The 23268-nt window shown below is 53.1% G+C and overlaps 2 protein-coding genes across 2 annotated transcripts in view; one reads left to right on the top strand and one right to left on the bottom strand.

The window, feature by feature from the left end:
• The first annotated feature begins 14377 nt into the window (after window positions 1–14377).
• TMEM37 (transmembrane protein 37) lies at window positions 14378–16309 on the top strand. The gene has a single exon (XM_089916986.1). It carries the CDS (start codon window positions 15347–15349, stop codon window positions 15959–15961), a length of 615 nt encoding a protein of 204 aa, XP_089773112.1. The 5' UTR covers window positions 14378–15346; the 3' UTR covers window positions 15962–16309.
• A 1588-nt stretch (window positions 16310–17897) lies between these two features.
• The window catches only part of SCTR (secretin receptor), a 64767-nt gene continuing 59396 nt past the window's right edge, over window positions 17898–23268 (bottom strand). Inside the window, exons 12-13 of the mRNA XM_089916985.1 lie at window positions 19415–19456; window positions 17898–18652 (exon numbers count right to left, since the gene is read on the bottom strand). Of these exons, the coding sequence (XP_089773111.1) occupies window positions 18506–18652; window positions 19415–19456 (189 nt within the window). The 3' untranslated portion in view covers window positions 17898–18505. The remainder of the gene's footprint in view (window positions 18653–19414; window positions 19457–23268) is intronic.

Genomic DNA, 23268 nt, shown 5'->3' with positions numbered 1-23268 from the left:
CTAAAATAACAAACAAGCAAAAAACATTAAACTAAAAAACAACACCTCTACATAGCAAAATAAACAATCAGCAAATACAAAGGAAACCTACAGAATGGGAGAACATATGTGGAAACCATCTTTCTGATAAGGGCTTCATCCAAAATACATAAAGAATATATAAAGCTCAATGGCTAAAAAAATAAAAATCTGGGATAAAGACTTGAATAGACATTTCTCCAAGGAAGACATCCAAACGACAAACAGATACGTGAAAAGATGGTCATCTAAATATCAGGGAAGTGTGAATCAAAACCACAATGAGACATCACTTCATACCTGCTAGAATGGTTATGTGAAGGAAAAAAAAGGGCAACTCTTATGTACTTTTGGTGGAAGTGTAAACTGGTACAATCGTAGGAATCAAAAAGAATGGAATTGGAGCCTTATCTTACATCATTCACACAATTTAACTCAAAATGGATTAAATACTTAAATGTAGGACTTGAAACAATAAAAATCCTAAAAGAAAATATAGGAGTAAAGCTCCTTGACATTGGTCTTGGCAATAATTATATTTTGCATATGACCCCAAAATAACAGACAACAAAAGGAGAAATAAACAAGTGGGACTATGTCAACCCAAAAACCTTCTGCACAGTAAAAGAAATAATCCAAAGAATGAAAATGCAACATATGGAATGGGAGAAAATATTAGCAAACCGTCTTACCATAAATGGTAATTATCAAATTATATAAATAAATCACACAACAGCAAACAAACAAAAACAAATAATCTGATTAAAAATGGTTAAAAGATCTGATTAGACACTTTTCAAAAAATAGTACAAGTGTCCAACAGGTACATGAAAAGGTGTTCAGCATCATTCATCATCACAGAAACGCAAATCAAAACTGTAATGAGATACCACCTCACACCTGTTAGAATGGCTACAGTCAAAGAGACAAGAGATTACAATTGTTTGCAAGGATGTGGACAGAAGGAAATCCTTTTTGGTGAAAATGTAAATTACTACAGCCACTGTGAAAAACAGTATGGAGGTTCCTCAAAAAATTAAAAGTAGTCATTTTGTTGTCCCAGTACCATTTGCTGAAGAGACTATCATTTGCCCATTGAGTATGTGTGACTCCCTTCTCAAATATTAGTTGACTTTATATGCAGGAGTTTATTTCTGGGCTCTCTATTCTGTTCCACTGACTATGTGACTATTTTCTTGCCAGTACCATACTGTCTTAATTACTGTATCTCTGTAATATAGTTTTAAATCAGGAAGTTTGATACCTCCCAACTTGTCCTTTCTCAGGATTGCTTTGACTATTTGGGGTCTTTCGTTTGACAAAGTTTAAGATTTTTTTTTCTATATCTGTGAAAAATGTCATTAGAATTTTGATAGAGATTTAATTGAATCTATAGATGTGTAGTATGGACATCTGAATGATATTAATTCTTCTGATCCATGGGCATAGTATATCTTTCTATTTTATTTTTTCTTCTTCAATTTTTTTCATCAAAATCTTCAAGTGTTTACTGTACAATTATTTCCCTTCCTTGGTTAAATTTATTCCTAACTATTTTATTGGTTTTGATGCTATTGTGAATGGAGAAAGAATAGCATCTTCAACAAATACTTTTGGGAAAATTGGAAAACCACATGCAGAAAAATGAAATTAGACCCTTATCTTATAGCACTCACAAATATTAATCAAAACGGATTAAAGACAAACATAAGGGCTGATACCCTAAAACTCCTAGAAGGAAACATAGAGAAGTGCCTTAACATTGGTCTTGGCAATGATTGTTTTGGATATGACCCTAAAAGCATAAGCAACAAAGGTAAAAAATCAGTAAGTGGATCTACATCTACCTACAAAGCTTTTGCACAGCAAAAGAAACAATCAACAAAATGTTAAGGGAGAATACAGAAAAAGGAGAATATGTTCTCAAAGCATATATTGGATAAAAGGTGAGTATCCAAAATCTGTTTATATTGAACTCATACAACTCAACAGCAAAAACAAACAAGCAAAAACAGCAAACAAAATCCAATTTAAAAATGGGCAGTAGAATTGAATACATACTTTTCCAAAGAAGACTTCTGAACGGTCAACAAGTACATGAAAAGATGCTCAACATCCCTAAAAAGTAGGGAAATACAAATCAAAACCACAATGAGGTATCATCTCACAGCTTTAGAATTACTATTATCAAGACAAGAGGTAAGCATTGGTGAGAGTATGGAAAAAAGGGAACCCTTGTGCACTGTTGGTGGGGATATAAATAGTTTAGTCACTATGGAAAAACTAGAGGTTGCTCAAAAAATTAAATATAGGACCATATGCTGCAGCAATACCACATCCTGGTATATAGCAAAAGGAAATAAAAGCAAGGTATCAAATGTATATCTGCACTCGCATGTTTATTGCATCATTATTCACAACAGAGGAATCAATAAAGAAGATGTGGTGTTTACATACAACGGGATATTATTCAGCCTTAAGAAAGAAGGCAAAAAGAAAGAAAGAAAGAAGAAAACCCTGCCATTTGAGACATCATGGATGAGCCTTGAGGGCATTATACTTAGTGAGATAAGCCAGACAAAGACACATATTGTATATTACCTATATATGGACTCTAAAACCAAACCCTTAGCAACAGAGAGTAGAATGGTGCTTACCAGGGGGTGAGGGGTGGAGAAATTGGCGAGATGTTGTTAAAAGGCACAAACTTGATACTAGAAGATGAATAAGTTACGTAGACCTAACACGCAGCAGAGTGATCACAAATGACAATACTGTTTTATATATCTCAAAATTGCTAAGATGCTGGATCATAAGTGTTCTCACCAAAAATAAATTATAATTATGGGATGTGATATAGATGTTAAGTAAAGCTATGGTGGTAATCAGATTGCAGCATATAAATGGTTCAGATCACACTGTAAACTTTAAAAAAATTAAAAGTAGAACTGTATAACCTTATATGTATGTGTATTCTAAAAGAGCCAAACTCTAAAAGAGAAACAGAGAATAGAACGGTTGTTGCCAGGGCCTGGGAAGTGGGGAAAATGAGGAGATGGTGGTCAGAGAGTATAAACTACCAGTCATGAGATGAATACGTCTTGGGAAATCCAACGCACATCATGGTGACTATAGTTAACAAAACTATTATATTCTTGAAAGGTGCTAAGAACGTAGATCTCAAATGTGCTCATCACACAAAAAATAAATAGTTAAATAACCTATGGTCATTGTTTCACAATATACAGGTTTATCAAATAACTATGTTGTACACTTTAAGCTGACAAAGTGTTATGTTAATTGTATCTCAATAAAGCCGGAAAAAATATTTCAAGATGGTGACAGCAGAGCATGAAAACAAGCACAGGCTTTTCTGAGCAAAGGACCCATTGTGACAGCAAAAGCGTCACACCTGTGGGGCTGGCCCTTATTGAACCTGCAAAGACACACCTACAACCTGCCTGAGCTCCCACCTGGTTCACTATGGCAATCTCCTAATCGGCCCCCTGATTCTCCTTTTGCCCCTTCAGACCATTTGTGGGACAGCAGCCAGAGTAAGTCAGATGATGTCCCTCCTCTGCTTAAAACCCTTCCCTGGCATTTCACCCAGAGTAGAAGCCAGAGTCCTTTCAACGGCTGACAAGCCTGTTCACAACCCCCAGGACTCTGTCCCCTGCTCACTTAACTTCAAACACACAGCATTCCTGAGGGTCCTCAAAAGTGCCAGGCACATCCCTTCCTCGTGGCATGTTCCCTTGCTATTCACTCTGCTTTGCCACCGGTGACACTCTGCATGTCCTCCCTCACAGCTTTTAAGTCTTACTCACTGACAAATATTTACGGAGCACAGACTACGTGCCAGACACTATTCAAGGCATAGATGGTTGCATCCAGCATCCCTCCGATCATTACCGAGGCGGAGCATCGTTTCGTAAACTCACAGTTTTATAGCTGTTTTTCTGCAAAAAATAAATAGATAATATGGGAGCGTGGGAATCTTTCAGGCATAAACCCCAAAAATTAATATAAATGTTATAACTGCCAGGGATGTGGAGCACAGCTTCCGACCCCTTAAACATGGGCTGTACCTAGTGACACCCTTGCAAATGGTACAGACAGAATGGACTGGGGGAAAGAGGAACTTTATAGTGACAAGCCCTCCTTCAGCCAGGGGACCAGGGTCACATCAACAGTAAAAAGCCACAGGGACTTCCCTGGTGGTGCAGTGGTTAAGAATCCGCCTGCCTGTGTAGCGGACACAGGTTTGAGCCCTGGTCAGGGAAGATCCCACATGACGCGGAACAGCTAAGCCCATGCGCCACAACTTCTGGGTCCGTGTGCCACAACTACTGAAGCCTGCACGCCTACAGCCCGTGCTCTGCAACAAGAGAAGCCACCGCAACGAGAAGCACCCTGCTCGCCTCAACAAGAGAAAGCCCGCGTGCAGCAACAAAGACAGAACGCAGCCAAAACTAACTAAATAAATAAATTTATTTTTAAAAATAAAGAATTACATGTTATTACAATGTCCATCCATATAGTTAGCAATGTAAGTCAAGATAAAAGAGTGATCTGGGGTTTCCCTGGTGGCGCAGTGGTTGAGAGTCCGCCTGCCGATGCAGGGGACACGAGTTCGTGCCCCGGTCCAGGAAGATCGCACATGCCGCGTAGCGGCTGGGCCCGTGAGCCATGGCCGCTGAGCCTGCACGTCCAGAGCCTGTGCTCCATGGCAGGAGAGGCCACAACAGTAAGAGGCCCACGTACCGCAGAAAAAAAAAAAAAAAAAAAAAAGAAGCAATGAACCAGACCATTCAAACTTTCCTGGAACCCACCTAAGAAATACTTTTTACTTTGCAACCTGTATCTATCTCTTTTTGAAAAAAAATTCATGAAACAACATTTTCCCTAATTATGTTTGAGGCACTCTGATATTGCCTATTACATTGTATTCGTTTATTATAAGTGGTGATTATGCCCTGCCAAATTGATCTCACCAGCCGCTACTGGGACACAACCTATCATGTGTAAAACACTGAATTAGATTTACACATATACCAACAGGGGTGGCCTCAAATCGTGCTGTTGGGTATGAATAGTAGGAAACAGAACAAGATTTATAGCATAATGCCACTTAGAAAAGCAAAAATCACACACACACACACACACACATACAAGGATACACAATGGTTAAGGATATACATCAAACACATTAGAGGCGGTACCACTGGGTGAATGAAAAACGGAAGATAAACTTCAGGAGGACCTGGATTCAAGGATGCCCGCGTGCTGTGATCTGAGAATGGTTGGCTGGGCTCGGAACTGGGGTCCAACAAAACAAAAGACGGGGGGGTCATTTACTGGAAAAGTTTGAGAATCACATAAATATCCAGAAAATACATAGGAGCTGGAGAATGTCGCATTTAGAATTCTTGAAATGTATTTTAAAAATCAATTCATAAGGTCAGAGACAAAATATCATCCAGGGCAAAGTTGGAAGAGAGGAGGAAGGGTCCCCTCACCACCGACAAAGTGATACCAGATGAAAAGGAGGTGGTCGGCTTGCAGGCTGGTAAAGAGTGCTGTCCCAGAGGCCTGGCCGGTCAGTGCACCCCCGGCGCACTCCAGGGGAGGGGGCTTATGGCGGAAGCCACGATGACTCCAGGGAGGGGCTCTCTGTCGAGTGCACAGCCCCCGCCTCACTGCGCTCTCGCCCGAAGCCCCTGCCGCCCAGGAAGCTGCCTGCCCCCAGCCCTTGGTTACAGCTTTTCTGGACCAGGATGGGGCCCTAGCCCCAGACTCACCAGTGCTCAGACCATCTGCTTCCCTTTACACCGAGCAGCCTCATTTTCCTCGACTAAAGAGATTCTCCGGGAACCTAAACCCAGAAGGGGGAGATCATTGCCATCGGGGTGAGGGCTGCAGCAGGAGGGTCTGGAATCTGGGCAGGAAAGACTGGTCTGGGGGTCGGGGGGGGCAGAGTTATGGGGAACAAAAACTGGGGCCAGCCAGCAAGGCAGTGGTGGTAGCGTGGAAACAGACCCTGAAAGCATGGCTGGGTTATTTACCAGCACAACACAGAGCTGGGCTTATAAAGGGAAGTCCTACGAGGGCCAGGCAGACAATACAGAAGAGTGAACAGAACGGGGGGACGGTAAAACTGGGGGGCTCCCCAGAGCACAGTCCATGCAAAGGGCAGTCACCCAAAGTGGCCACTGATCCCATGCAGAAAAGGGACCCTCAGGGTCCAAACTGTCTCATTTTCAAGAAAAGCCAATAAATCCAGAATTTAGTGTAAAACCTCCCAATTTATTTTATTTTATTTTAATTTTTTGGCCACCCCGTGCGGCATGCGGGATCTTAATTCCCCAACCACGGATTGAGCCCGTGGCCCCTGCAGTGGAAGCGCAGAGTCTCAACCACTGGACCACCAGGGAAGTTCCAAACCTCCCAATGTTTGAATTGACAACACTTCTTTGCTTTTAACACGTCTACAGACTGAGGTGGTAAGTGGCCAGATGCCCAGACCCTGTTGGTTCAGGCCTGGAGGATCCCCTCTGACCAGCCCTCCACGCCCCTGTGGGGGACCATCCCTCCCTCCCTTATCACTCCTCTGGCCCCTGTGACAGCATGCCTTCCTTGTAAAGGTCAAAGCTAATAAACGGGGTGATGGGTATTTCCTGGGCTTCCCAGAGCCTAGGCAAAGCCCTGCCTAAGCTTTTAACTTCTCTTGTCATCATTCCGTGCTCACCACCAATTCCTGGTGTCTAATTTGCTTCCTGGACCCTTTGATCCGGCAGGCAGGGTGCCCTGATTAAGGAAGAGCACCGCCCCCTCTTGGGAAGGGACGGGCTGGCAGTCTGCTCTATACAACTGCCCTGGGTGTGCCTAGTTACGGGGACCATCGCCTAGAGACTGAGTGTCTCGAAGTGCGCTGACAACTCCAGGGTCCACGCCTACAAAGAAGGTGCTAGAAATCTCCCCAACTCTGCCTGGAAATCTGCAGGTCCTGGTGCCCTGGAGGGGCACCCATCTCCAGGATGGACTTGCCTGTAGAAAGGGGAGACCCTACAGAAAGGACACCCTCTGAGCCCACCTACATCCCTGCTGCATCCGTTCATCCCTTCAACCGGTCAGTCCCCTTCCCCACCGCCCTTGCCCTGGTGGGGAACTGGGGCCCTGGGCCCCCCCGAGGCGACACCCTCACCTGCAGCATAAACATCACACCTGCTACCCACCTGGCCCAGAGCAAAGCACTGTGAAGCAAAGCCCCAGGGCAGGCGGGGAAGCCCCTGGGCCACTATAATGCCTACACAAAGTCTCTGCTGCAGTCAGGCGACTGGGAAGAGGTCGGGATGCAGGGCTACAGCTTGAGGCAGAGGGGGCAAAGGGCGGGCGGAGGTGTGGCTGGAGGGGATGGAACCCGCCGGGACTCAGGAAACCTGAGGAGGGCGATGGGAGAGGAGAAAGACCCAGTGGGTCAAGGCAGGGCGCTGGGGAGAAGGTGGGGAGGGGACGGGAAGGGAACAGGGAGAGGCAAGTGGGCGGGTCCACAAAGAACGGAGAGTTGGAGGGGCCAGGAGTCCAGGCTTCGGGCAGGCAGAGCTAGTCATCAGCTTTGAAACTGCCCAGTGAACTAGGCAGCTCCTAGCAGACTCCCCGTTATTGCCTCTGGGTCTCCCCACGTGTCGGCCCGAGAACCCACACCCCAAGGGCTCAAAGGAGAAAAACCCGGGGCAGCGGCCTCCCTAATGGCAGAGTGGAGCCTGCCTCAGCTAAGCTTCTCTGGGGTCAGGGGTCAGTGCCCACCCTGCGCCAGACGCAGTTGACAGACTCACTGCCCCCATGACCCTCGCAACACCCAAAGGATGCGTTTCCCCATTTGACAGAAAACCAAGGCTCACGGAGGGGAAGTGATTCGCCCAGAATGCATCTGAGGCTGCTCCATCAATTAGCAAGCCTTACGGACCAGTCCCTGCTCTTAGAACCGGGCATGCGGGGGTGAAAGAGAGACAGGCCTAGCACTCAACTGTGTGCTGTACTTTAGAGAGGGAAACGGACAAATAGAGAAGATCAGCTAAGGATCAAGAAAATACGAAGGCCCACAACACTGTAAATCAACTATATTTCAATAAATTTAAAAAAGAAAAAGAAAAAAGCAATGAATGAGACAATATATACAAAAAAAAAAAAAAGAAAGGAAGAAAACACGAAGGTAACAGGGTCAAGCGTGTGTGGGATGCTACTCTGGCTGGTGAACTCAAGGGAGGCCCTTGAAGAGGTGACAGCCTGCCCAGCAGACCCCCAAGGGAAGGCCTGTCACACAGAGGGAACCATGAACACAGCATCCCTGAGACTGGACAGAGCTTCCCGTCCAGGGCACAAGCGGGCATGTGCAACTGGAGCTGAGGGCAGAGGGGTGGGCCTGCAGAGAGAGGGGACGGGAAGCTGCAGGACAGAGGCTGAGGGTGGAGGCAGGGCGGCCCAGCAGGAGGCTGTTACGCAGGCCTCCACGTTAGAGGTGATGGGCCTAGAGCTGGGGAGAGGATGGTGGACCAGGGGTGCAAGGGAAGAGACAGGAGGGGGATGTGGGCCTGAACTGGCGAGGCTGGGGAGGGAGCAGAAATGAAGGGGACGCAGATTTTGACCCTAAAACCCAAGCATCTTACCCCTGACAGGGACTTTGTCTCTTTCTCCTTTGTCCCTCATTAGCCAGGCCAGCGGGTACAGAGTAGGTATACAATTAACTCATTCATATATTCAATTAATATTTATTGAGCACCTACTGTCGTGCCTGGCAAAGTCCTTGCTCCTGTGGTGACAGAGGGGAGGGAGAAGAGAATGGAGGATCTTTGTTTCAGGTGCGGTGGTCACCGCAGCTTCTCTTGGACCTCCTTGAGGGAGTGAGGTGGTGAGTCTTAGCTGTGAATATCTTGAAGTACATTTCAGGCAGAGGAAGCAGCAAGTACAAAGGCCCGGAGATGGGAGGGTGCTCACTGAGTTTGTTGATTCATTAATCGGTACCTGTGCCCTTGCCTTGGAACTTTCTAAGATCAGTGCCTGGGTCTTTCTCATCAGACAGGAGTGGTCAGAGGGGTAAGTGGGGGCCACATCCTCCCTTTCTTTACGCAATTCCTCTTTCCCCAACACTGGCCAGGCCTAGAAGCAGGACAGGTGGAGGAGAAAAGGCAGAGACAGTCAAGCAAGAGGGTGGGTTCTGTGCTGTCCCACTACTCACCCCCAGGCTGTTCCTGGTTTTAGCCCCTGAAGGTCCCACCCTGTCATTCCCCTCTCCCCCCACCAACACCACCACCACCCCACCCCCCGCCCCACCCCCGGGCACTGGGAAGCCCCCTGCCCCTCACGACAGTCACTCCTGCTGAGTGGAGCTGCTGTCTCTCACTCTGCCACACCGGCTCTGCTCAGCTCCGGCACCACGGAGGGACCTAGGAGAGCAAATAGTGCAAATGAAGGGCCTGCCCAGGTGAACCCTAACCGGGCCGCCTGCAGTGCAAGTGCGCGCCTGCAGTGCAAGTGCGGAGTCTTAACCACTGGACCGCCAGGGGAAGTCCCCGGGCTTTCTTACCCTCATAAAATAATTGGAAGCGGACCATCACTTCCTCATTATCATTCCTAAGTCATTTCTACTTTTCCAGCAATCTTGCTGACATGTCGCTCTAAATTCCACCGATTCAAGACTTTCTACTCTTACCAAGAAAGCATAACCGGCAGCAGACCCCCAAACAGGCCTGACCACACACGGAACAAGGCAGGCGCTAGGTTAACATACCTGACGTGGTTTCTGCGGCAGCGACAGAATCAGATGAACCTCTGACAGGGAAATGCCCGGGACGGGGCTTGGGGTGGGGCGGCGGGAGCGTTACGTGCCAGCTGAGAACGTCCCCGGGCAAAGTCACCGGGGAGCTGCCTGCCTGAGTGGGCCAAGTAACTTCCCTCACCCTGCTTCCAGACGGAGAAAGGAGACCCTGCTTCACCTTAAGCGGCAACCCCCTCCCTGTTTATCAACAGCTGAGAAGGGCTGGGAGGGTCTCAGCTGGAATTTACCCTTCCTGGGGTGGGGACGTTGTGCGCTGCCCCCTTGAGAACTCAAGCCCCATCAAAAGTCCAGGAAGAACAATGACTTTTGGCTTGTCCTATTTGCCTTCTGGATGGTCCCTGCGGAGGCGAGCAGGGCTGTACGCCCCGCTTTGGGGAAGAGAAAAGGGACGCAGGAAAGACGGCCCCGGGGAGTCCACTCCGTTCACATTTACCGAAGCCTCGCAAGACCCCCGACCTTTCACGGGCATCATCTCATTTATCGCCCGTGGCTCAGAGACGGAAACAAGAGCCCAGGATCACAACGGCCCACGGTGGTGAAGCTGCAGAGCCCGGGCGCGCGCCTGCCTTCTGGACGCCGCCGCCTCCCCCGGACGCTCGTGTGGACCCGCCGGGGCGGACCGGGCTCCTGGGCCCCGGGCCCTCGAGGAATCGCCGCGGCGGGCACAACCGTGCCCTGAGACTGGGGAGCGGCTCCGGACCTGCAAGTCGGGCGGGTCAGCTCTCCCCCAGGGCCCGGGCCCCCCCTTCGGGACTGGTCCTGGCCCCCGCCCCTGCCCGAGGGCTCCTCCGGCGGCCCCGCTGACTCAGCGCAAACCGAGCCGCGGCGGGTGGGCGGGCGGGGAGGGGCCCGGCCCGACCAGCCGCCCGGGGGCAGCAGTTCCGCCCGCCCCTCCCTCCGGCCCGCCCCGCCCCGCCCCCGGGAAGAGGTCGGGAGTCGGGAGCCGCGGCCCCGGCGCAGCAGCGCTCGGGAACCCCAAGAGAAGCAGGCGGGAGCGCGCGGCCGAGCCCAGGCGCGGGATGACAGCCCTCGGCGTGCAGGTGGGCGAGAGCCCGGTGGGGGGGTGTGGAGGGGCCCGGCCGGGGTCCGGGGGGGGGGAAGCCGCCCAGGGCGCGGTCTCCTCGAGGTCCTGCGGGCACCGAGGCTCCCAAACGGCTAGGGAGGAGTGTTGTGCTTCTCTTTGGGGTCCGCAGTGTTCATCCCTTAGGTGCACCAGAGGGGTTCCTCCTGTTAAAAGGGGGCGCATCTGGAGCGGAGGATGGACGGAATCCACTCGTAAAAATGAGCCTCGCCTTGTCACACGAGGAAGAATCTCTGGGGAAGCCAGAACTTTCCTGGGCGGGGGCAGCAAGACCATCTCTCCTCCCAAAACTGATTTTGGGGGGCGGGCAAGGGGGTGGACTCGCTGGGGCACGCGGAAACCTCGGGACAGGCTGTAGAGAGGGGAGGGGCCCGCCTCGCAGAGATGGGGTTTCTCCTTAGAATGATGCGAGGGGTCCATCCGCACCCCCACCCCCCGGGCGTGCGGCTCTCCGCTGCCCTGCGCCGAGCTTCCCTAGCGGACGCGTCCCGCCTCCTTACCTCCCGACTGGACGGTCGGGACGGTGAGAGCGGCCCGCAGCCTCTGCCTGCAAGTGCTCGGCGCCCCGCAGCGCAGATTCCGCGGCTGATCCCGCTGCGCCCACTTTGTAGATGCGGTGACCGAGGCTCAGGTGCAGTAACCCGCCCGTGGCGGCCGGCTCAGCGATAGAATCCAGTCGAACCAGACTTCTGGGCCCGAACAGGAGAAACTCCACCCACAGGCCGCGCCCCAAGCCCCTTGTGGCCGGGACACCGCAACCCTAGAGCCGGATGCAGCGCGTTCCTCTCGTTCTGGGCATAATCTGGAGTCCCGGCCGAGCCGCCTCCGGGACCGGCAGTGAGGAGGGTGGGAGCTGGTGCGGTCCCGCCTTCGGGAGCCGACGGCCCTGCGGGGGAGAGACGTGCACACCGGGATTTAGGAGCGATTTGGGGAAGCGAGTGCTAGATTAAGAGGTGAAGAAACTGCGGCAGGATTAACGGGGGTGGGGAGGGCAGGAGAGCAGCCAGGTAAACAGACTTGACCTTTCAGTGAAAGAAGGGGGGCGGGGCTGATGCTTAGGAGCACTGAACCGCCTGCCTGGGACTGTTCTAAGCGGTTGGGGTGCTTAGGTCTCGTTTTGGCTCCCCCCGGGGGGCCAGGAAGCAGGTACTGTTATCTTCAGGGGGTAAATAGCTCGCCGGAGGCCAAAGAGCTAAAAGGCAAGCGTGCTGGCTCCGGTGCCCTGTGGTCATGCAGGCGGAGCGGGCTTACCCTTTAGGAGACTGTAGAGGAGATTTCCAGCTGAAGAGGGGGTGGGTCTGACCTGGGCCTGGGCTGAGTGGGCACTGGGAAGGGGGGGCGGGGGGGCAAGCGCAGGGGCGCGGGGCGGGGGCTTGATGTGGAGAAAAGTAGTGAGCAGCCCAAAGTGTCCACTACTTAGGGGTTGACGGGATCAGATGGGGTGCTGGGTTCCAGAGGAAGACAAGACCTTGGCATTGGCCTCAGTGGCCCAGGAGTGCCAAGTGACACTGTTCTACAGGTCAGTCATTCGGGGCTCTGGATGAAAAAGGGAAATGCTTCCATTTTTCTTTTTTTTTTTTTTTTCAGTGGAGATGGTCCAGGCCCTAAGAGATTTAAGTGATTTGCCCAAGGTCACAGAGCTAGAGGCTGGTGGGTCAGGGGCAGGGCTAGACTGCCCTCACACCCTCTGGTCCACGGACCTTCCACTGACCACGCTGCTGCCCAGCTGCCCTCCGGGAGAGGATTTCAGGCCCTGGATCACTGGAAGTTCACAGGGGTGCTGGCAGCTGGGGTGTGGGGCAGTGGTGAGGAAGGAGGACTCCCGAGTTACCTTATTACTGTTACTAATATTAAACAGGAACTGCTTCTGTGCTGGGCACCTTTATACACATGATCTCACTTAATCCTTGGGAGTTTTACTGGTGTCAGAGTTTGAATGATGCCCTCCTTTGGGGTGGGAGGGGGAAAATGACCTGATGTCAGCTGTCTTTTCCTGATCCCAGTGTGATGTCTGAGGGCCTGGAGATTAAAGTTCACTGTGTGTGCAGGACAGGTGGGGCTGAGGGTAGGATGGCATGTGCTTTTTCTCCAGACAGCGTGATGTCTGAGGTCAAAAGGCCTCTGGGTGCTGCGTTCTTGTGACTTGTTGCCTGCGTCTGGGGTTTTCCCATCCTAGAAACTTATCAACCTGTAGGGAGTTATAACCTCCGGGTGCCTTCATGGCTACTCTTTCCTGCAGGGATCACTAACTACGTAGTGTAGTAATGTAACTACGTAATGTAACTACGGAACGGTAGATGAGAAAATAAGGGTCAAGGAGGTTAAGAAACCTCGCAAAGACAAACACCTTTATGGTTTGTAGTCACAGAGATTTCAAAGTTCCCTTGGTTTGTTTCTTAGTAGAGCCGTTCTTTCCTAATGAAATCCAGTACAGACTCTTAGATTCCCAGTGGCTCCAGCAGGTAAGAGGGACCTGTTGTGGTTGAAGTGAGGGGCTGGGTGCTGACCCCCTGCCCCCTGCTTTAGCACCTGGAGGCCTCAAGGAGACAAGGGGATGCGGTTTGAGAACCAGAGCCCAGACTCCCCGCCTGAGTGTTCTTTACAGCACCCGCGACTGCCTTTGCCTCTGGTCTGAGTCGGGTCCCGAGCCCTTGGGCGTCCCTCTGGCCACTCCAGCCCTTCTCACCACGTACTGAGCCCCTCCCACGAAGGCCTCAGTGGGTACTTACCGGCTGTGTGCATCCCCCCCCACCCACTACACATGATACAGTTGTCGGGCAGCTGTGCCAGGCTTTACTGTGATCTCGGTGAATGCTCTTGGGCTGGTCCCCTGACCTGTGTGTGACAGTTTCCCTTTTTACATACCCCGCCTCGCCCCCCCCACCATGGAGCACCTACTCCACCAGACTCAGGTTTAAGAGTGAGACAGGACCCTAACTAGGCCGAAGTGCTGAAAGCAAGCCGGATCCATAAGGATCCCAGGGCCTCCCAGGAGCGTGGCTCTGCTTTCTGCCCCTCACCGAGAGGGGTGGCCCAGACCGCCTCTGGAAGCCTCCACTTGCACGTGGCATAGGGCTCACCCCCAGAGTCCCCTTTCGGTTTGCTTCCCAGCAGTGACCGTCACGCATGAGCTGTGTGCTTTGCTTACCTCCCAAACTGGGGCGTGACCTGGGCTGCTTCCACACACACTGTAAAGGGCGTAAGTTATGACTGGGCAGGAGATGGTTTAAAGGGAGCTTCAGATGGAAGTGACAGCGGCTGCAAACTCGACCTCGTGGCTCTTGAGCACGGCACTGGCACCGGGTGCTGGGGACACGGTCCTGCCCTCCCACTATGAATCAGACAGGAATGGAAAACTTGTCAGAACGGTTCCTGACGGAGAGTGACCGGAGGGGTCCGTTCTGGGTTGAGTGGGCAAGACAGACCTCTCCCAGGAGGCGATGTTTCAGCTGAGACATGAAGAATGGAGAAAGGGGGGCAGCCGGGAGAAGAGCCTCTCAGGTGGAGGGACCAGTAGGTGTGAGGAGGAAAGTTCTAGGCTTGTCCTAGGCATGCGAGGTGGCCGGGAGGATGCCCTGGGAGGGCTTGTGGGCCGTCTAAGGAGTTTTACCCTTTGAAGCATTCCTTTTGCTTCCGGGTTGGGGGTTGGGGACGGTGGCTTGGGGGTGTCCCGGGGCTGTGAGAAGGGACACCTCACTGGACACTTGGCCCAGCTTGTCAGGAGAGAGGATAGGGTGTACTTTTGTGGGGCCGAAACCATAGGCTGAAGGGGAGCCTCGGGGACTCCCCCGCCCAGAAGCTTCTAGAACAGACAGCGGTGCCATGTCCTGGGCGGAGTACAGGCTGAGCCAGACTGAAGGGCAAAGTGCAAACATCACTGCGCACTGAAGAAAAGTGCAGAAAAAGCTGGGTGCAGATTAGAATGAAACTGGGGAAGACCAGGGGCCAGAAGAGGGAGCTGTGTAACCTTCACTGGTGTGCTAATAATGTCTAGTGCAGTATTCTTGTTTTGCATACAAAGAAACCAAGGCTGGCTGCTAGCTCAAGGTCACATCTGCCAAGCCAGACAGGTTTGCTGACTTCAGAATGGACCAAGATTTGCCTGTCAATACAATTGGGTTTCTTACGCATTATAAAGATCATTAAAGAAAGGTCAGGGAACTCTTTGCCCAGTGAATAACTAGATCCACAGGCAATGCTTATAGGTCTCGAATGGAGGACGGATGCGGAACAGGTAGGATGGGAGGAGGGTCCCCCCCCGCCCCACCAGGAGGTGGGTCTGTGCTGTGACTAAGGTGGGCTTCCCGGGCATCCTGGGAGACCGAAGCAGAAACCGTGGCTGTCGGAAGCTACAAGGTGTGCTCTGGGTCTTCCCTGAGGAGGCTGGTGGGCTGTGGCGGGGGCCCTCCCTCATGCTGCCCCGTGCTGTCTTCCAGGCCCAGAAGCTGCTGGCCCAAAGGAGGCCCCGCCGGCCCTTCTTTGAACCCTCCATCCGGGCCCTCATCATCTTGTGCGCCTCCCTGGCCGTGGTCCTCTCCTCCCTCTCCATCTGCGATGGCCACTGGCTCCTGGCCGACGACCGTCTCTTCGGGCTGTGGCACTTCTGCACCACCTCCAACCAGGCTGAGCTGCACTGCCTCCGAGACCTGAGGCAGGCCCACGTGCCCGGGCTAGCCTCGGGCATGGCTGTGGCCCGCAGCGTGGCCACCTTGGCCGTGGTGGTCGCCATCTTTGGCCTGGAGCTCCTCATGGTGTCCCAGGTGTCCGAGGACGCCCACTCGTGGCACAGGTGGGCCGTGGGCTCCGCCCTCTTCCTCCTCGCGTCCATCCTCTCCTTCGGGGGCCTCCTGAGCTTCCTGACCCTCCTTAGGAACGAGGTCACGCTCATGGGCCTCAGCCTGACGTTCTGGAGCGAATTCACGGCCTCCTTCCTCTTCTTCCTGAACGCCATCAGCGGCCTCCACATCAACAGTATCAGCCGGACTGACAGCGTCACGTACCCCTGGGGCCTGCCTGCAAAATTTTAGGCCCCCCTGCGAGGGCACTGAGTTCTCCCAGAAAGTGTGGTCAAGATGGGACTTCTCCAACATGTGACATTCGAACTGCCGCCTCTTGGCCTTGGGGTGGTCGGGCCAGTGGCCTTTGCAGCCCAGAGGCCAGGTGGGTGCCTCCGAGCCACCAGCTGCACCAGCTTAGCCACGTTATTAGGATGTTGACTTCACAAGAAGAAACATATTTTAAAACCTAATCTTGAGTCCTTCTTGGGATGGGAATAGATGTGGAAGCAGCTCAGGTAACCGGTGCTCAGGCTGGCTGCACAGCCAAGTACATTTCACACCTGTTTTGTTGACTCTGCTGGGATATGGGCTGCAGGGCCCCTGGGGCCTCCGGGCTTCCTAAGAGTGAATCGCCTGTCAGCGAAGGGTGTCCAGTCAGTGCCGAGGACTTTCTGCACCAGCTCAAAGGGCCTTGTGCAGATTCCCTGCTTTAGCTTTGGTCACGTCAGGGAGGCAGCGTTCAGGGCTGCTGGGGTGCAGAAGCTTTTCAAACCGTTTGACTTTATTTGAGCCCTGCCCTTTGTCGGGGGGACCCCGTAATCCCTGGATAATCCCAGCTTCCAGCAGCTGACTGTGCCTCGGGACTCTCCCTGTCAATCCCGCCTGAAGCCCTTCCAGGAGGGCCCGCCTGGCTTGGTAAGCATGGGCAATCCATCTTTGGTAAGGGCCCGACAGCCTCAGGGTACCATTTTTATCCTAGAGCACACTTCAAAGGGCACGTATCTGGAGCTGCTGGACTCCAGGGGGTACTGGGGACTGGCCCGACCTCAGGTAATGATTAACAACCACCCTGGATGCAGAGGCCTGCAGGTGGAGGGGACCAGGAACCAGTGGAGATTTCCACCCTTGCTGGCCACTTTACATTTCTGTGCACCAAACTGGCCTCTTTCCAGTCCCTTTTCTGCCCAGTAGGTGGGTTTTTTGCCCTCAGCCCATTTCATTCGACACTAGCCCCGTGCCTCTCCCCCACCTGATGAATTCAGGCCTTTCCTGTTTCATTCTGGCTGCCACTGATTGCATGGGGTTTTGGTCTCTGCCCTGCCAGGTCCTCTTTCTGGGCTGGACTGGGTGCCTCTACCTCTCCTGTGATTTTTTTTTTTTTTTTTAACTTTTTGATTCCAAGATGTACAGAGTCCATGAAGGTCCCTGGAGAGAGCCCCGGAAAATGGGTATCTGGCCTTCTCACCCCAGTAGCAGACTATAAGATGCAAAGGGGGTGACCTTGTCTTCAGGGGTGAGATGCAGAAGTTGGGGGCCAGGGCCACTTGTCCAGGGTCACCTAAAGCCAGAACTAGAGCTGGGCCCACCTACCAGCAAGATGCCCTCTTCTCTAGCCGCGGGGAGGGTCGCCTCTGCTTCTGTCAAGAATGCTCTCCCCCTTGGGCTTCCCTGGTGGCGCAGTGGTTGGGGGTCCGCCTGCCGATGCAGGGGACACGGGTTTGTGCCCCGGTCCGGGAGGATCCCACGTGCCGCGGAGCGGCTGGGCACGTGAGCCGTGGCCGCTGGGCCTGCACTTCCGGAGCCTGTGCTCCGCGACGGGAGAGGCCACAACAGTGAGAGGCCTGTGTACCGCAAAAAAAAAAAAAAAAAAAAAAAAGAATGCTCTCCCCTGAGCATGCAGGCTTCGTTTTGTAAAAGGGTTCCAATATTTAGTCCTTTAACCCTCACATGGCTGGCAGGGAAGGGGTGCTAATAATTGAGGGAACTGAGATTCAGAGTAAAGGGTGAGACTTAAAATCCCCAGTGGGGCGGGGAGACAGGGCCCTGTCCGCCCTTGCCCAGGAGCAGGGGAGACAGACAGCCTTGGAGCCTGGGGATTTGAAACCAGAAGCCCTGGACCGAGCTGCCACTTCCCTGCTGAGTATCTTGGTCAAGTCACAGGACCTTGGTGAACCAGTTTCTCTTCTGTCAAATGGGATTCTGCCCCATTTCCGGCTGTACTGCAGATAACTTAGCTGAAAGCAGGAAGAACAGGTGCCTCATCCCATGCTAGGGCGACTGAAAGGGCTGGGGCTCTCCTGGGCTCCATGTGACCTGGTTGTCAGAAGGCTCTGGGGGAAGAGCTACTGGGTGGGTGAGTTGCAGCGAGGGGTGGGGAGGGTCCACCTAGGGCCAAGGGCCTCAACTTCTGCTAAGCTGGTCCCTGAAAACTGGAGCAGGGGGATCACGGAAGCCCCGTCCTCCAGCAAGTCGTTGGGGACAGCATCCTTCACCTCGAGGCTCAAGGGCAACAGGGCTGACAAATACCAAGTCTCATCCCAGTTACCGTTTATTCCCCTGCCCCCTCCTGGGACCCCTGAAGTCTTCCCAAAAAACTCAACAGACCCAAATCCCAGGCCCTCTTCCTGCCCCAGGTCCCTTCGGTTCTGAGGAATTACCACCACGCCCCCGCCCCCAGGCCCGGAGGAGGGGTGTTATAGTCACAGGAGCGATCACACAGCATCTGGCAGGAAGATGGGCAGCAGTCGGCCCTCAGGACCCATCTTGGCCTGTCTGGGTGGCCCTGCTCCAGCCTCAGATGACACTGGTCCTGCAAGTACCCCGGCTCTGCTCCGAGGGGCTGGCCTTGGTGCCGCTGCTGAAGGAGCCGAGGGCCACCGGGTGCAGTGGGAACTCACGCAGGTGCCACTGCCGCCACTTCTTCTGAACCTCCAGCTGCACCTGCCCCCAGAGACCAGCCGTCACCCGGAGGGAAAGATGACCCTTGCCCAGGGTCCTGCTCCCCTGGGGCCTCGTTCGGGCTCTGCCACGTCTGCCCAGCGGGCATGCCTCCCCCTCCTGCAGGCCGCTCATAGATTTACCATCTCGACTCCCATTCAAGCGGGGCAACACCGCATCTAACTAACATCAACTGCGCAGCCTCTGTGCCAGGAGCCTCACGTCCCGGCAGTGCTCTGGGCAGGGCGGAGACCTCAAGCTAAGGGCGCAGCCCCCCGCCCTGCCAGGAGTCACACTCTTTGGAGGTCTCAGAGGACGGAGCAGCAGACATTTCACCTGAGTCACTCATTTTACAGGTGAGAGGCCTGAGGCCCACAGCAGGGCAGTGACCGGCGTCACCCATCGAGCAAGCGGACAGCCATCAGCCTCGGTTAGGGCTGGGGCGCCTGCACTTGCCCCCATTTCCTGAACGTGCCCAAGGATAAGAATCACCTGGAGTGCTAGTTAAGACGTTCTCAACCTCCAGCCCGGACTGCCGGGACCTATTTTTGCTGGTTTAGAAACAGGGTAGGACCCAGCAGTTGTTTTAACAAGGCCTGCAGGCGATCCTGGGGCCCCCAGGAGGTGAGCCCAGACTCCCGGAAGACAGGCCCGAGCCAGGAGGGCCCGGCCTCCCCCACCAACGCCACACCCCACTCCCCACCACCCCTTCCAGGTACGGCTGTGAGGGAGCTCCCCTGCAGCCGGGCAGCCCAGGACACTCACCTCCCCATTGAGGAAGCAGTAGAGAACGGCCACCACCAGGCCCTGCGGAAGAAGCAGGGCAACGGGATGAGTGCGGGCCCAGCACCCAGCCTCCTACCCGCCTGGGGTCCTCTCATCACCAGCCCCAAGCTCACTGCTCCCCACAGCTGTTGCAGAGCCTCCCCGCGCCTCTCCCCCTCCAGGGGAAGTGGAGGCTTCCTCTCCCGGCCCTCAGTGCCCCTAGCTGTGCTGGCATCACCCACAGACTGACACCCTTGGGGGCAAGGACCGCCCCCGTGTCCAGGGAGGGCCCCTGCACCAGGGTGGTGTCAGTTACATTAAGTGCAGGCCACAGGGACCAGGCAGGTCACCGGTGAGGCGGGCCATCTGGGAGAGGCAGGAGCAATGGCACCCGAGCCATGCCCATCCGCCCCGAGCTCAGCGGGTGGGGCAGCCCATGGGAGCCCCTGGGCCTGGGTGGGCTCATCTGCAAGACAGCTGGAAATCTGGAGAGGTTTACACAGGGCCAGCTAATCAAGTTGAAAGACAGACGTGTAGCCATGTGGTCAGAACAGCCGGCGTGCAGGCCTCAGGCAGGTACCGGCCAGCCAACAGTGGGGCATGAGGCCCCTCATGTCCAGGTCAGAGACCTCAGGGCTACGTATGCTTTAGGTTCCCTGGGATGGCGGGGATCTGTGCCTAACAGGACCCTCCCTCCCTAGCATCCGGAGCTCCTCTCTTCCCAGTGGCACCCCCGGAATCCTGGCGTGGAGCCTGCCAGGCAGGGCTGCGGGCTGAGATGCAGGATCTGAGCCGAAGAGGCTTGCGTGGAACCGTGAGCTACGAGCAGGGTCTCGCAGTCCGGATGCCCTGCTCACCTCAGGGCCCTCCGAGGGCCAGCCTGTCCTTCCTAACAAGCCCCTGCCCTCAGGCTCCCCACAGAGGCCTGGGTGCCACAGCCCCTCCCCCCAGTGCCAGCCAGGCCCGCCCCTAGCTACTTAGGACATGGACAGGACCCCAGAGAGGGATGAACCAACCTATTTATGGTGGGCTTCATCCACACGACTGCTCAGGAGTCCTGGTGGCTTTTTGGTTTTTTTTTTAATTTATTTAGTTTTTTAAAATTTTTGGCCGCATTGGGTCTTCGTTGCGGTGCGCGGGCTTCTCATTGCTGTCGCTTCTCTTGTTGCGCAGCACAGGCTCTAGGTGCACGGGCTTCAGTAGTTGTGGCACTCGGGCTCAGTAGTTGTGGCGCACGGGCTTAGTTGCTCCGCAGCATGTGGGATCTTCCCGGACCAGGGCTCGAACCAGTGTCTCCTACATTGGCAGGTGGATTCTTAACCACTGCGCCACCACAGAAGCCCAGTCCTGGCGTCTTAACAAGAGTTACAAACTAGAAGGATCTGCTCTAAGAGTCTCAGAGCAGGCGGGCTGAGGTTGAGCAGAGTTGATGCCACATGGAATGGGGACCAAGGGAGTGGGGCAGGAACACGGACTCAAGGTAGCGGTTTTCAAGTTTTGCCACACGTTAGAATCACCTGGGAGCTCTGGCCCAGGGTGCACTCTGTGCCCCAACTCCAAATGTCTGGGGTGAGACCATCAGCAGCTCCGAAAGAAGGTTCAAAGGGGCACCATTGATTAGGAGCCGCTGTCAGAGGGTGTGAAAGTCGGGCTTTGAAATAAACGAGAGCTGGGTTTGGGGCGCAGCTTAGCCTGTGTAATTTTGGGCTTCTGGTTTCCAGGTGCTTCACTCAATCCTTGCAGAGACCTAGGATGTGGGTGGGGAGGACCCCTGCTTCACAGGTTAGGGACTGAGTCCCGGGTCGGCAGGCCGGGAGCTGGTGGTCAGGCTGCTGCCACCTCACTGGACCAGGGCTGCCCCAGCCTCAAAGGTCTGGAGACACAGTCTCACTGTTGAGGTGGGGGCAGCCCTGGGTGAGGGCTGGTTAGACGTGCCCCAGGTATGCAGAGCGCAGCCTGCCTCAGCCAGCAAGCTTCAGAAATTCCACGGTTTGTATACAGTCATTAAGAATATGCAGTCTTGGACTTCCCTGGCTCTGCAACAAGAGAAGCCATAGCAATAAGCCTGTGCACCGCAACGAAGAGTAGCCCCCGCTCACCGCAACTAGAGGAAGCCCGTGAGCAGCAACAAAGACCCAATGCAGCCAAAAATAAATAAAAAATAATAATAATAAAGAATATGCAGTCTTTGAAGAATTTTAATGACCTAGAAAAACGTTCATGATGGAATGATAAAGAAGTAAACAGAACAAGGAGGATATAAAACCACACGTCCCGATCTCAGTTTTGTGTGTGTACATGTGTGTGTACGTGTGTGTGTCTTCTTGGATAGAAAAGAGACAGAAGTAAACACACATTTTAACAGAGGTCATTATATCGGGTTATGAGATTATGGATGGATTTTCCTTTTTCTTTTCCTTATTTTCCAAATTTTCCTCAATAAGCAAGTATTTCTACAATTAGGAGGAGCTAATAAACTTTCGTTTTTAGAAATATATGACAGTGATCATGGCATTATGGTTCTGTGTGTGTTCTTTAAGCTCGTCTTTTAGAAATACATGCTAAAATATTTACATTTGAAATACAACGATGGCTTGGGGTTGCTTAAAATGATGAGGGTGGGCGGCGGTAGAGGTGAAACGGGACAGGCCATGAAAGGGTAAGGGCCACACGGAGGTTCATTATATCGTCCACTTCACTTTTGTATTATGGAAAATTTTTTCCATAATACAAAATTTTAAAAATATGCATACAGTATAAATGTATAATATATAATAAAATGATATCTGTTTGTATTTGAACAGTGGTTCTTTTTCTTGAAAGAAGTCTTAAAGATCCTTTTTCTCTGTAAACATTTCTATGGGAACATTTAGGAAAGCGCTTTGGTTTCCTCTTAACAAGCATTTCCCCAGAGAGGAGGCGAACGGCCTTCACGAGCAGTCTGCAGCCCCAGCCGCAAGCCCAGCTCCAGAGACAGAAGGTCCCCTTCCACACAGGATGACACCTGGGTCTTCAGGTCCTCAGCGGGGTCACTACCCACATCTGTTGACCGGGTCATGACCTTTCACCCATCTGTACCTGGACCCCCCCCCACCTGCTAAAGGGGCCACGGTGAGCCCAGCCTCCCGCACGTTACGTGGAAGCTTCCTGGCCCAGAGGAAAAGATCACGGATTACACAGGAGACTAGGTGCTCTGTGGGTCTGGGGACTGGCTGGGGTCTCTGGGCGGAGAAGAGGCTCTGCGGGAGTGAAGAGGACAGCCCTGGGGGGGGGTCTGAAGGCGCGGCTTAGGGCCAGACCCCACTCAGGAACGTGCTCCCAGTGACGCGTCCTCCCTGGAACAGGAGCGTGACAGGAGGACCGCCCTGGGCACACCCGTCCTGAACAGAACTCCGGGAACGAGGGCGGCCGCGGCCTGCCCAGGTGAGGAAGACTGTGGGATGGTCAGTGTTGCTGAGGACAGGCTGGCTCCTTCCGGAAAACCCACCGGGAGAGAGTTCTCTCAGGCCTCTCCCTAGGGACTAGCCTGTTTTCATCTAAATCTTGAAACAGAGTGTGTTTCTGTCTTTGCTTTGGCTACTGGGAAGCTCCAAACCAAATTTATGACACACCTCTGCCACCTTCAGAAAATTTCATCAAATTTGTTTCTGTGTATGAACTCAGTTTTGGCTTTATTTTCTTTATTCGCTGATCCAATCTACTTATTTTTTTGTCCTTTGTATGTTTTCCCTGAAAGCTACATCATATTATTTTTGGAAGGAGATAGTTATGAGTAAATACACAAATAACACTGTGAAGTTTGGGATTCATGTTAAAAGCCCCTTCTGTCCAAACAGGTTTACTATATTTTTTAA

This window comes from Delphinapterus leucas, chromosome 8, assembly GCF_059928025.1.
Source record: "Delphinapterus leucas isolate spDelLeu-1000000601 "Yukka" chromosome 8, BTC_Dleu_Yukka2, whole genome shotgun sequence".
In the NCBI taxonomy this organism is placed as follows: Eukaryota; Metazoa; Chordata; class Mammalia; order Artiodactyla; family Monodontidae; genus Delphinapterus; species Delphinapterus leucas.
This window is presented reverse-complemented; position numbering and strand designations above follow the sequence as displayed.